The 15,349-nt window shown below is 37.3% G+C and overlaps 1 protein-coding gene across 1 annotated transcript in view; it reads right to left on the bottom strand.

Annotated features, from left to right (window-relative positions):
- Positions 1–6,803: 6,803 nt before the first annotated feature.
- Positions 6,804–15,349, bottom strand: part of GPCPD1 (glycerophosphocholine phosphodiesterase 1) — a 61,617-nt gene continuing 53,071 nt past the window's right edge. Inside the window, exons 18-20 of the mRNA XM_081096802.1 lie at positions 15,067–15,202; positions 14,500–14,660; positions 6,804–8,795 (exon numbers count right to left, since the gene is read on the bottom strand). Of these exons, the coding sequence (XP_080952928.1) occupies positions 8,606–8,795; positions 14,500–14,660; positions 15,067–15,202 (487 nt within the window). The 3' untranslated portion in view covers positions 6,804–8,605. The remainder of the gene's footprint in view (positions 8,796–14,499; positions 14,661–15,066; positions 15,203–15,349) is intronic.

Genomic DNA, 15,349 nt, shown 5'->3' with positions numbered 1-15,349 from the left:
GCTGGGTTCTGAAATAAATTTCCTGTGTGAGTGTTGGATCTGCTCACTTACTGGATCAAACAGCATGAACATGCCATCATGGGCACTCAAAAGACAAGGCAAGTGTGTGGGTATCCAGCCTTGAGACAAGCCTCTATGACAGCAGTTCTCAACCTGTGGGTCGAGACCCCTTTGGCGGTTGAACGACCCTTTCACAGGGGCCGCCTAAGACCATCCTGCATATCAGATATTTACATTACGATTCATAACAGTAGCAACATTACAGTTATGAAGTAGCAACAAAAATAATTTTATGGTTGGGTCACAACATGAGGAACTGTTGAGAACCACTGCTCTATGACATGCCATCAAAGCAAGGTATCATTGTCCTTTACATCCTGGACTCAGACACATAAGTAACAAGGCAATAACTGTCAGGTAAGAGACAGTTACTTTGCGAATTCAGGGGGGAAGAAAGGGCACAACCCTGTAGGCTGGGGTAGTCACAAAAGGCTTCAGGTCATTGAGCTGGTCTTGTAGAAAGGAGAAGTATAATAATAGAAAACATGATAAAACCAAAACTGGGCTCCTATCAATAAATGTTTTTTGTTTGATACTAAATACATGTGTAAGGAAAATGCAAGCTGCTGAGCTGTGAGCATAGTATATAAAAATTATACTTGAAAACTTATGCTTGTAGATGCACACACTTGAAAGGGTCCATATTCTATCAGTCAAGTTTTCCTGAGTGTAAGCAACAGAACTGCCTCTAAGGAATTTACCAGAAGAATGTAGGAGATGTCACAGAACTGAAAGGAAGGCCAAAAAGAGCAAGGTCAGAAAGAGCAAGGATCAGGAAGATCCGATGGGCTTCACTGCAGAACCCACTGAAGTTGCCCTGCAATGTAAACACCGAGTCTAAACTGTTCTATCCTCTGGTTGCTCTGATTAATATACAATGATCCATGAGCAAGTCCAGAGTCCAGTTGGTTTGGCTTTGTTCGTGTGCCCCCAACTATTGGCTGGGGGAAATGAGTATATTTCATTTTTCATTCCCCAAAGATTATACCCAGCAGGGGAGAGAGAAGTCCCAAAAAGGCAATGCCACTCCCAAAAGTAGGAGGTGGACTACTGGGCAGCTCAAGAACCACAAATCTCCACTACACACACCACATTAATTCTGGTTTCCTCTGGGGAGAAGGAACCTAGAACACAGTCCTCTGGGATAGTGGGATTTTTAACACCGTGCAATGATTTGGTAAGTTTATGCTAAAAAATAAATCTTTGTTCCAAACACACAGGAAAAATGAGCAGGCTACAAAAAGAGAGGCTACATATATACAAACAAACACACACACACACACACACACACACACAATCTCCTTGAACCAGAAATCAAAATGTTACCACCAGGTGACTCTGGTCTGGGGTGCAATATCCCCAGTGTCCTTATGGGCATTTATTACCAGTTGTAACCATATACCTGGATTTATATTGCGGTCTTGAAGCTCTTAAGGGAAGCAACCACAAGACCATCAGAGAGGTTGGAAGAGTGAAGGAAAGAAAACCATAATCTTACAGAATACATGAGGAAACTCAATGTTAAGATAGCCAATAAAATCAACAAAAGCAGAACAGGAATTCATTCCAGAATAGCCTGAAAGGGTCAAATAAATTATGTTGAGAATATTTAGAGATAAATGAAAGTTATACTTTCATTAAGAAAGAATTATAAATTATTTAACAAAAATGAATTAAATAAAACCAAATGCACACAATCAATTAAAAGTCATGGAAACAAAAATATAGTTTAATATTTAAAATGCAATGAACAAAGTAAGGTAGATATAGTAAAGAGTGAATGAGTGAAACGGAATACTGAAAAAATCACCCAAAATGCAACACACACTCCCCTCCACTTACATGACTAATAGACACTTCAAATATTTTTAGCCAAGGCACCCCATCTTCAAATCACATCTTTATTAGGATAAGCAAAACAAGTCAAAACATAGCCATTCCGGTTGAAGTGGAAGTGGTAGGACTGACCTGTGTTATTAAATGAGCATTAGGGTATAACGTGGTAATTCCATTGTTCTCTTGGAAATTGCTACAGTGATGCGTTTTTAAAAATCATATATTCGCCCGATTAAATAATGATCATGTTGAAGACAGAAGCTGCTTTATCCTCCCATTCAAGCCCTCAAAAAGTATTTTACCTTGGTTATGGTTTAATGAATTACAATGTAAGAAAATTCAGTTCACTCACATTAGCTAGCAACTAAAAAATAAGGTTTATGTTTAAATTGTGAGGGCACTCTAAGGTCAACTCTATTGTTCCATTGTCACAGAACTGGAACTGTATTTAACCATGAGTTAGATTCAACTCAAGAAGCAAGAAAAGGTGCAAAAGAATCCAGATTACGTAGAAATCTAAAAACTAAATTTAAGAGCAGTAATGAAATAGTAAAAAAATTTGCTCAGTACTAGAACCTAGTATACATATAATAAAATCGTAATATGATAATTAGACCAGACAGCTGAACGATCTTCCAGATGTCCTTGTGGACGACCTTTTGGACGAGGTTGGGCCTGTGAGGGCCAAGCCCTCTGCACGAATTTCGTGCATCGAGCCTCTAGTGTGTGTATTTGGCAATCTAATCAAGAATGCAGTCCCTCACCCAGAGAAAATATTAACAAAAAAGTGGTCACACTTAGGGAAGATTTTATGCAGACACACTTTCTCTCACTAAAATACAACACATAGCTTTATATATGTGTTTATGTTGTTGTTTTTTAAGTCTAGGAAAGCTGGATGATTTTCCCAAGGAAATATAAATTCAATGAAAAAGTAGGGAACATGAACAGACTATAACTAAAGAAGAAATTTTAAGTGTAGTAAAAAATACTTAAAAATATGCATATCGTTTTACAGGAGAGTTTATCAAATCTTCAATGAACAGATGATTCTCATGTTATATAAACTATACCACTAGATAGAAAAAAAATAGAAAGCTACTTATTTTATAAGGCTATCAAAAGGGTCTCTAAAACTACATATAGCATAGAAAACTAGATCATCTCATTTATGAGTATAGATAATAAATCCGAAACAAATTAGCACATCAGTTAGTCATTCATAAATAGGTTTTATATAAATTATTAAAGGGGTAATTCAATATTAGAAAATGTTAGCTTCAGTCACTCCATTAAAATTAATAGATAAATGAAAAACTATGATTGTTTTCTAAATCTTTGAAAACTCATTGGATAAATTCAAAACCTATCCCTTGAGAGTAGGGGAGGAGGGGGGAGGAAACCAAGAAAAGGAAATTTCCGTAACTTAACAAAGGCGATCTAGAAGAACCTTCAGCAGCCATCACACTTATTTCCCAAGACACTCAGGAAAGAAACAATTAGCTAATGAATAAGACATTATTAAAAATCAGAAAAATGCATTTTCAGAGAAAATGACTAGCTGCCTAGAAAATCTCAGACTTAAATAACAAAACTATTTTGACTAACTGAATTCAACAAAGTTGCTAGAGTAAACTAAACAAAAATTAACTATGCTTTATTGGTGAAGAATGTACCTAAGGAAATATAATAGGAATTTTTTTTAAAAAGCCAATTCATAGAAGCATTTTTTCTTCAATAAAGGAATAAACTTTAAGTACACAATACCTAAATGGAAAAAAAAAATCTCACTTTACTGAAGGACATAAAAATTCTGAATAAATGGAGACACATATTCTGTTCTGGATAGAAAAACTTCATATTTTTAAAAGTGTTAATCCTTCCTATACATTAATCTAGAAAATCAATCTAACACTGATCAAAATCCCAAGGGAACTTTTCTGGCCCTTGATGAGTCTTATATTAAACAAACAAAATGGGTGGAAGGCAATTTTTTGAATCCAAAGAACAAATGGGCAACTGACCTACCACATATCATAATAGAACACGGCATTAATCTCACGTTTTCAGGAAGAGAGAAATCGTGGGGGACTGGTCAGCACCTCTTCCTGAGACGCAGCACACTGGGGATGGGGCGGAGGCAGAGGAGGAGGAAGAGCTTAGCCGAGGGACAGGAAATGTGATGCCCATTAAGCCCCTAACTAGAGATGGGCAGACAGCTGCAGGTGTGAATCGGGAGCTTGGGAGAGGTCTGGGCTAGAGATACTCTTGAAATCATGGGATGCCATGGAGCTTTTACTAGGCTTTTAGTTTTCTTCCTGTGAAATTATATAGGTTGGCTTTGCAAGTAAGTTTCAATTCAACCATTCCACCCACGCTTCAGTTTGGATCAGTTTAGTAAAGGATTAGATAATTTAACCTCTGTTCTTTTATTATTGCTGTACTATACTTTCTTCACTATTTTAAAATACTTTTTAATGTCATTTCCTCTTAAAATCATTAGGATGCAAAGCCTCTGGCACTCAAATGTCCTCTCCATTGTTGCAATGGCGTCTTCATCTTCCCTGAATACACCATGAACACTTCCCTGGCCTCTGAGGTCACAAAGGCTATAACCCAAATTGGCTTTGCAGCAATTCTGACCTCTTCTCCATGCAGTAAGAGCTTGAGGTTCATGAAGTCTGTTCCACCCCAGGATCTCTCCTCACCTCCAACACACTCATATGATCTTAATCGTATGCTCTCTTGCATTTTAAACATTCAAATCTATTTCTCAGACTATAAACCCACTAAGAGATTCTACTTGAATTTCCACTCATGAATACAAAATTAATACAGTATATTTAATATAATTTGTTTTCTAGACCCTAAGTACATGAACCAAACCTAAAATGCTAGAGTAAATAAGTTATATCCAAATTAAATGAACAGGACTCCACTGTCACTCTAGAGTACCAAACCAGTAATAACGTGATCGACAACATGCAGGTAAGTTGTGAAGAGAAAGCGCCAAGATAAGAGGGCAATGATGGCCCATCAGCACTCATAAGACAGCCACCCCACTGGGCACTTGAGTCCTATCCAAGGCAGCACTTTCCAGAAAGGGCAACCAGGCAACTGGAAAGGAAACCATACCTTATCCCCATAATTGTCCTCACTCAGCATGAGGTAGAAAACTGGTTTTTAGTAAAGCAAATATGTGAGCTCAACCAACCAGGGCAGAATAAGAACTCCATGTGTCAACATGCAAATACACATGAACACACATGCACATGTGAGCACACACTCAACAATATGGCCAAGCATGCCATATAAAATTGAATGTATACTGTGAAGCAATCTGAATTAAGAAACTAGGGTTGTTGCCACCGCCATTTATTTATCTAGTTCATAACTAAGTATAGAACACTACAGTAGTGCTGGAAATGCAAAGAAATCCCTGCCCTTAAGGGGCTTACAATCTTATCAGGAAAATAACAGGCACATAAGAAGTTGGACTTTAGAAAGCATATGCTAACAAATGCCACGAGAACTCAGAAGGCAGCACAGTTTACGAAGACAGCGTAGTCCCAAAACCCAGTTCCAGTCCCAACATGGTCAGTTAACTTCTCTGGGTTTGTTACCTCAGCTGCAAAATGAAGTAGTGAGCTTGAGGCTGTCTGCATTTGTTTGCATCATGATTCTGATTAAAAGCTGAGGAAAGTTCTATGGAGTAGGTGGCACCTGAGCTGGACACAGAAAGAAGACAGAAGGCATTTCCAACAAGGACAGGGGGCTGAGGTAGGCGTACACATGGGATTTGGAGGGGAAGACAAGCGTCATAAGGAAGAAGGGAGTGAGGTAAAGGGTGGCCATGGTAGCCCCCAGGCACTACTGACACAGAATGAGCTGTATTCCTCACACTTACATCCATCGGTTACAGTACATAATTCCAGAGAATAGGAAATACCAAAGAATGGCGGCATTTTATCAGACATTTCACTCAATTTCCAGAAACCATAAAATCATTTAACATTATACCTCTATGACATCAATAAACCATTCCAATTGTTAAAATGTAAGTCAATTCAAAGTTTACATTCTTAGTGAACATAACTAAATCTCTTAATTCAAGAGGACATTTGCTATGAATTATATTGTCTCAATAATTCCAACATTTGTTTTCTATGTTCCATTTACTGTGAAAATAAAAATGAGTAAGATAAGCTTCCTGCCCTGGAAGAGCCCGCATCCTGGTAGGTGAGGCAAACATCAACTGCGCCTACCCACAATGTCCTGTGATGCACATGATCAAGGTACAACCACACGGCTAGAGTCCAGGAGACAGATTCACCCTTCTGAAGGAGCTTCGCAAAGGCTCAGGGCAGAGAGGTCGATGGCTCAAGGAGAAATGAATCTGGCAAGGAGGTGTTTGTGGGCAGCAGAGGGCACAAGGCTTCCGACAGGGAGCATGATGTGGCCAGGGCCTAGCATAGATATAGTGTGTGGCTGGAGCAGAGTGCACAGGGCAAAGCAACTGATAAAGCCTGGACTTAGTCCTAGAATAAAGGGGAGACACTGCTTGCTATGCTTTAATCATCTACAGGAAAGTGAGCAGTGAGGCTATGAGCTCTTCTCAGCATATTATACTGTTCAGCCCTCGCTGGTTTGGCTCATCAGCCTACAGGCTGAAGGGTCCTGGGTTTGATTCCAGTCAAGGGCACATGCAAGGGTTGCGGGCTTGATTCCCAGTTGGGGGAGTGCAGGAGGCAGCCGAAAAATGATTTTTCTCTCATCATTGATGTTTCTCTCTCTCCCTCTCCCTTCCTCTCTGAAATTAATAAAAATATATATTTTTTAAAAATTACACTGTTCAGGAAACCCCCTAACCCACATCGCCTCTCCTCCTTCCCCCATTTTTTCCTTTTATGATCTGCAAGTTTTCAAAGTGGAGCTGGAATGTGAAAGGCACAGGGGAGGAGCCAATGAACAGGACTAGAAATGCACACATTCGGCTAATCAGGTGACGGTAACTGTACTGTACAAGTCTGTAGATGAGGAAAACAACAAAAAAACTTTTTTAAGGAGTTTTCTAAAGGCACCTAATACACACCAAAATGTTGGAGAATCTCACTCAATGTGGGGGAAAAATACTTAGAGCCCTGGCAGAAGACTCCATTTTCCGAAACTATTTTCCATTAAATATCAGTGTTACAAACACAAAACCATACAATTTCAAAGCCTATCTTCACACAATTAAGATCTAACCAAAATTGCATTGCTTGGCTTAAAAAATAAAAAGATACAATGTGTAATTCCAAGTCTTAGGTCTGCAGCTACTACCAAAATATGTCAATACATGAATAAACTGTCTAGTGAAGAACATGCAGTAAAAGGTAGATGGAAATAAGACATCTCTTTAGGGTAGACTCTAAATTCCAATTTCTCATAATATTATAGAACCAATTCTACAAAAGTAACACCTTCTTGCAATTTCAATTTATATTGAAGAAAATAATTCTGTGTGTTTTATTTAACATTCATTCTTAAATTACAGTTATGCCAAAAACAATCAGCTTCTAATGAAAGAATCCTTAGCATAACTCTCAAAACATGCCTATACATTTAGTCGGATCTTCTACATTTCTAAATAAATTACATGCATGATATACATTAATCAATAAAGAATACCAATATGAGAATTCAGGACATTTATTTTTTTGCAAGGAGATTTAACTACTGTACAACACACACAGCACACACACACACAAAACAAACCCATAAAGCAACGGTGTGTAGTAGGTAGTGAGAGAGACCTAAAATAAGCATATTTTAAATGCCTGCAAACAGGCCTTTTTTTTTAGGCAACGAAGTATTTATTTTCAGTCCTTGACACCTTCTCACACTTACCTAGCACCACAGATGCAAGGACTTACGGTAAACGTGTACAATCTCATGCTTAAAACCTAAAGCATGCATTGAGTAGAATTTACACATAATGATCTACTCTACTAAGTATGCAATACACACTTCTTCTAACATTTTATACATTAAATTACCCTGCAGCATTTAAAAAATTTTAACATTTATGCAAAACAATTTGTGAAACAAGTTTTCAAGGATCACCTCTAGGCTGTTTACACAGGCATTGGTTTGGTTAAATGGAAAAACGGCAGCAGCCTCAAGGTTCATACTGAATGAAAATGGTAGATGTGCATGTCAGTCCATGTAAAAAATACATATATACACAGATGGCACAAAAATTTGTGCAGTTGGAATCACCAGTGCAAATGCATGCATTTGAGGTACTTAATTTTCCCATGGTCAGGTATAATTATGCATAGTCATGTTCCTCAAGTGCTAAATATTTCAGACCTGATTGAATGAAAAACTGTAAGAAGAGTAAATATAAGATATTTATAGAGTTAATTTCAAAGTGCTATGATTTTAATGGACATTTGTTTAACATTATCCACTTACATATATAGTTTAAAATATTTACCAACCAATACATTTTCTCATTGTAAAGAGGCTGACTGGTAATTATACCTGGCCAAGTGATTTAAATAGCATACTTGAAATTCTAGCAAGAACTGTAGTGAAACAGTAAAATACTTCATTATTGCTTCATTGGACTGAGAAACTAAAAGGCATAGATAAACAATGCTCATGAAAAGTGAATACCCAGAACAGCAGTGCATGCCCCCCGATGGCCTCTGCCCCATAAAAACTAAGCACTGTCCATGCTATCAATGCCATTGGCATCCACATGGATACCAGGCTCCTCACACAAAGATGAGGAAGCAAAGTGGCTAACAGAGGGACACAAACAGCTCTTAAGCTCTGGCAATTCTTGCTTCAGGCGTTCCAACTGCTCCACTTGGAATATATTTGGCTGTTCAGGCATCCAATCATATATCCTATGATGAAACAAACACAAAACACATAAAATAGGGTAATTTGTGTTTATTTAAGACCAGTCTGACTTAACCTTTTTACAAGAATGTGTTTACAGAATGCCTAGCACATCCAGATTACAAGAATCTTTTTTTAAAAAAGATGTATAAGCACTAGTTTGACAGGGTGTCTCCAAAAATGTACATACACTTTGAAATGTATTTTAATAAACACTGCTTTCTGTAATTATTCAAAATATGTGTATACATTTTTTTGGGACACCCAATACTTAAAAGTATGTCTCTTCTCCCCTGTCTTTCTGATAACCCAGAATAGCAGCATTTCCTTTTGTGCCCTGGGTGCAAAAGAGCTGATTAGAAAGCAACTGAATCAGAAAATGAAATCTGTAGCTTACTGGTCATTCTTCAAGTATCTTCTCTCCAAGTCAATTAATTGGCAATGTCTTATTTTACAGACGGGAAGCTATTTAGAGCTGGAATTAATACCCAACTCTGACTTCAAATCATGAAGACCAAGATGAGAACTTCTCACCCGGTTGAGAACCATGCTAAAGCTGTGCAATATTGGCAGGTAGACCCAGTCACCAGCACAGAAAAGCCCCAGGTGATGGTGGCAGCACTGTCACTGCAGATCAGCAGATAACATGGCCGTGCATCCCTAACTGTGAAAGACAGGAAACTTCTAAGAGTCACCACAAGGCAATCTTTATGATATCACAGTGGAAAAAAATTCATAAACAAGATAAAAATATGCATTGACCCTATTAAATATGTGACTATTATAAAACAAAGACTTTCTGTTCATTAAAGACATATAAGAGAATGAAAAGTGACATCTGGGTCAAGGAATCATCTAACTTGAACAGAATCATCTAACTTGACCTTTCCCCATACCCTCTCCCCTACTCCACCACCCCCCCCCCCGCCCCCCGCCCCCTGGCCCGTTAAAAATAAAGCAAAGGGATTTAAAAAAAATTTCAGGAGTATGGGAAAAACCAGAGACAACAGTAACTAACTTTTGAGAGCTGGAAAATAGGTGGATCATAAAGTGTAATAAAGTGTTTCAGTTAACAGGACAGAAAAGGCCAAATCACAAGCTAGTAATGGGAAAAATGCAAAGGCTGAGTTAAAAGCAGCACCAAATTTCTCCAGAACTGGGAGTGAAAGGGAAAGGGGCTGAAACAGGGAGGGTGAAGACTTCAAGCAGCAGCAACTTAAATCCCTCCTAACTCCCTGCCCCAAGACTGCCCCTCCCCCACACTAACTGAAGTTATTTCAAGCATTAGACAGGAAATCTCTTGGAATAGGGGACTCAACCAGGTGAGGGTTTGGACATTTTACAAAACCTCCAGCAGCACCAGGGAATTAGAGATAGTACATATATATAATCAATGCTACACAGAGACATGCCCTCTCTTCCCCAGCTCTCTGACCTCTCTTGGCTCCAACAACCCTGGCAGCCAGACTCACGTCTATGTAGATATAGATTATTCTAGGAGCAATCTGATAAATCAAAAAGTAAATTTCTAAATCTAGTGATATCAGAGGTCTGATCAAACAGGCCACCTAGATCACCCATAGTGAAATCCAAGTTAACACACTCCAGCTTCCAACAAGCTTTGTAGATTCTAATCTCTTAGGAGAAGCAGCCAAAGATTTCCAAACATCTGAGGAAAACTTCTAACAGGTGAGTAAAAGAGAAGAAAATTCCAAAAGAACAAACAAAAACTTCTGCTTTCAGAGAAATAGTACTTTCATAAAATGAAAACAGGATGTTACACATACAGAAAAAAGAGCATTAGGGAAAAAAGACAGTCCTTGGAAATGAAAAACACAACAGCAGATGTGAAAACTTCAATAGAATGGGTAAAAGGTAAGGTTGCAGAAATCTTTCCAAGTGGAGCAAAAAGACAAAGATTTTTTAAAAAGTCAGAAAAATGGAAGGGACAAAAATCTAAGAAGCAAGTCATGAAACTTTTCACATTTTCAACAGACTAACAGGGCTAACAAGTGCCTGGCACAATGGGTGAAACCAGACCCATAAGACCCATCTCTATGAAGTTTTAGAACACTGGTGACAAAGACTCTCCAAGCTTCCTGACAGGAAACAAAGAAACCATATGTGCGGGAACAGGAATGAACATGGTTTCTTGATCCTCAACAGCAACACTGGACTTATGAAGGTAACAGAGAACTATTTCTAAAATTCTAAGGAAATGATTTCTAACATGGAGTTTTATGCCCGGCCACAATGCTTGCAGAAACCTTTAATCTCTGTGTGCACTGGGTTGCTATGTAAAATGCACATCTAATTGGGTTGGGATCAAAAAGGTTTGAAAGTCACTGCCCTAGAGAAACTTTACAAATATATTCTAGACCTGGTCAACAATATTTACAGCAAATGCTGTAATAGCAAAAACTTGGCAACCACCAAAATGTTCTCAAATAGAATAAATTGTAATAGACACATACAACCATAAATGTTCTACAGCCATGAAGAAGGGCAGATTATAGCTGCATGCAACAAAATACAAATAAAGCCATGCAAAACTAAATGGTATATTGTTTAGTGATAGAATTAAAAGAAATGTTAATGAGAATAATAATTTGATAAGCAGTTATATGTGAGGGAGAAGATAAAGGAACAGAGTTAGAAAGAGGCTCATGGGGGACTTCATAATTTAATGATAATGTTCTTTAAATGTGTTAGTGTATTTTTAAAATTATTTGAGCAGACACAGTAATTTTTTTATAAAAAGAGGGACATTGCCCATTTACTCTACGAAGCAAGTATTATCTCCACACCAAAAATCAAACCATTCAAGAAAGGTAATTAAAGGCCATCTCTGTCATTATCATAAATGCAAAAATTCCAAATATCAGAAAATCAAACGTACCAGTTTATATGATAATATATCATAAAACCATGATGAAATGGAAATCTACTGTGTTAATTCCTTTGTAAAAGAAGAGAACAAATTAGTTTCTGATTGACTAAAATACCCATCCTCATCATAATTCTCCCCAATGTAAAATGAATGAAAGACTATGAATCAATAATCATTCAAAATCTTCTATATAATGTTGAAATTTGATAATGAAAAAATTATAGCATAAGCACATTAAGTACCAGAAGAAACAACTTTAAAAAATTAGGGCATAGGAACTCAGCTAGAGACAATGAAAGGGACAGGAGTAGGGGATTGCCTCTTTTATTGACTAATTAAATGATTTGAGAGAGAGAGAAACATCAATTTGTTGTACCACTTATTTATGCATTCAATGGCTGATTCTTGTATGTGTGCAGACCAGGGATCGAACCAGAAACCTTGGAGTATCAGATGATACTCTAACTGACTGAGCTACCCGGCCAGGACCTGTTGTTTTTTATTATAAATTATAAGTCTTATAAAACTATTTACATTTCTAAACAATATATATATATATATAATGTAATTTTAAGCTATATATGTATATATATACACAAAGACACACAAATAGTTATGCATACATATGTACTGCTTTGAGTAAAATTTTTAAAAAACTTTCGAGGGTAAAAACCAATTCTAACACAACCCACCTCACCTGTCATCAGACTCTAGCAGGAGCCCAGTGCTGGGTGTCTCCTCAAAATCCTCCACACCTTCAACACAGTCCTGCCCTGATTCATCTAGCCTCTGCCTAAAATGCATATCCTGTCAAAACAAATTTAACCACACCCCCAAATCCATCTCAATGCTTCCTCTTTAAAATTATTCTTATTGACCTCGGGCCAGGAAGAACTCATTTTCTTTAGGGCTATATATATCGCAGAGCATCTTCCTATTCTCAATTACATGTCAGTATTTGCCTCCAAACAAGTAAGGCCCTTGAGATGATGGGTCTGTCTAAAATGTGTATACCCTACAAAGTTATACATGGTATAACATCACAATACATTTTCTTGCCCAAAAATAATTACAATCATTCCTCCTTCTTCCTCAAAGAAACAAACAAAAAAATCTTCAAATTTTTGCTAAAGCAAACACTTCCTTCAAATTGTTGATTTAAAATTTTATTTTTCCTTTAATTAGTTGGATATATCTATTAAAAGGACCTATGAAATCTGTTGCTTAAAGCAAAATTAACCAAGTAGTTAAAAGAAAGGCAAACATTATCTGAGCTGCAATTTTAAAACCAGACTCATTCAGACACGACGGTAAAAAAAAGTTTTATTAAGAAAGTGATATAACTTTATAGGACAAGCAGTAATATGAACTAAATCCAAGGAAGGTGTTTTTTAAAGCAGGACTGGTAAGAAGTTCATCACTCACTCTTTGCGTGATGCTGCGCGAGTATTAGCAAGCAGAGTAAGTACATCCTTTCCAACCCCACGTCTTTATATTAAGCAACCTTTTCATTTCTCAGATTAGCGACTCAAACTTACATCTAAACACTCAGGGAACTTATAAAAAAAGAAAATAAAAAGATTTGTTCAACAAATATTTGAAGGCCACTCTGTATCAGATATTGTTCTAACCTCTGAAGATGCAGCAATGAACAAAACAGGCAGAGTCTTGCCCTCATGCAGCTTATGTTTGTGTTGGGTGTATTGGGGTGGGGCAGGCCAGGCAGAAAATAAACAAGTAAAATATTATGTCAGATGGTGGTAAATGCTAGGGAGAAAAGTCAGTTGTTCACTGTGAATGGCAGTTGTTATCTGAACTAGGATATTCAGGGAAGACTTTACTGAGACATTGACATTGGCGGGGAGAGGGGGTGGGGCGGAAAGGACCTGGAATTTTACTCTTAGGTTTTAAGTAGTAACATGATCTGACCGAGATGTTAACAGGCACCCTCTGGCTGTTGTGCTGAAGACAGACAGCAGGGAGTCAGGGGTGGAGGCAATGGGCAGTGAGAAGGCTCTTTCAATAATGCACCTTGGAAATGAGGTAGCTTGCGAGCGACAACAGTAAACATGGTGAGTTGATAGATTCAGGATATATTTGAAGATAGAATCAACATGATTTTGTTTGACTGGATTTGGGATATGAGATAAAGAACAGAATCATGAAGGACTTCATGAGAAACTGGAAAGACAAGAGTTGTCATTTATACTGAAATCGGTTAAATCTATAGCTAGATAAAAAAAAGTACAGAGAACCAACCAACATGGCTCAGTGACTGAGTGTTGACTTATGAACCAGGAGGTCACAGTTCCATTCCCGGTCAGGGCACATGCCCAGGTTGCAGGCTAGATCTCCAGTGGGGGGCATGCAGGAGGCAGCTGATCAATAATTCTCTGTCATCATTAATGTTTGTATCTCTTTCTCCCTCTCCCTTCCTCTCTCAAATCAATAAAAATATATTTATATATAAAAAAAAGTTTAGATAGAGGTCAAGGGAAAGATCTGAGTTGGAGATATAAAAATTTAGGAATATATAAAGGTATGAAAAGCCACAGAACTGGGTAAGATCATTAAGAAAGCTGGTTTAGACTGAAGTGGTCTGGGGCAGACAGCCTCACCCTCAAGGTAACTTAGAGCCCAGTCACCAGAACAAGCTTCCCACGTGATTTCCAAAGTATGAAAAATTCCACTGACAAATGTTAAGATAAACCTCAGGCTGAGCTACTGAATTTTAACTAAGTTTAATAGTATTTATGCTATAAAATGAAAGCTACTTTTTTGCTAACAGTTCATGAAAGTTTTTCATGAAAAACAAATACCTATCATAAATTAGACCATTAACTCCAAATTCCTTCAATTTCTTCCTGTTTTCCGGGTCGTTGGTATCATCACCCCAGCAGAATATGACTAGTCCCTTAGCTTTTGCCTCTTCAATGTAGGATGGGTTTCTGAGCAGATCTTCAGTATGTGCATTTATCCCCTAATGGGAGAAAAATAAATTACTCATGAAAAAGTAACTTAATGACTGCAAATGCTAAATGGTCATATTCTAAATCAGTGCTCTCCAAAGTTGAGTGGGCAGGAAAAGACAATGTATAATTTTTCTTACACAACTTATATTATTAAGTCATTTCAGACAAATCATAAAATCCACTCAACTACAAAACTTACTTAATGTAGGCATTCAAGGAAATGTATATATTTTTTTGTTCAAGTAATTGCTTTTGATTCTGAGACCTAATACTCTCATTTTTAAGTAGAACTATCTGCTTGTTATAAATAGGTCAAAACTAACCAATTAGATGTATAATGGAACATGAAACTTTATTTCTTCTCTAAAGAGCATTTTTAAAAAATGAAAATTAAGAAATTCAAACATAACTTACCAGTAGATTTTCAAACTGTGCAAAACTCATTGCAATAGCAGTTGTCCGAGATCTGAGGTCCATGAGTTCAGGGTAAATATCAGACTTTCCTTGAGTCAAAAATAATATGGGATATTTATTCTGCTTGTGCCGAACCCTAAAAAAGACAATTTAAAAAATGCTTTTCATTGGGATGATAATTATAATATATTGTTTTGAAGCTTTAGACCCCCCCCAAGCATAATCCCATTACTGAGATATAATCACCATTAACATGTGCGTATTGCCTTTCTGACAAAAAATA

The sequence above is a fragment of the Myotis nattereri genome (assembly GCF_964212035.1).
Source record: "Myotis nattereri genome assembly, chromosome: 8".
Classification (NCBI taxonomy): domain Eukaryota; kingdom Metazoa; phylum Chordata; class Mammalia; order Chiroptera; family Vespertilionidae; genus Myotis; species Myotis nattereri.
The sequence above is the reverse complement of the archived record's forward strand: the minus strand, read 5'-3'. Positions and strand labels throughout refer to the sequence as shown.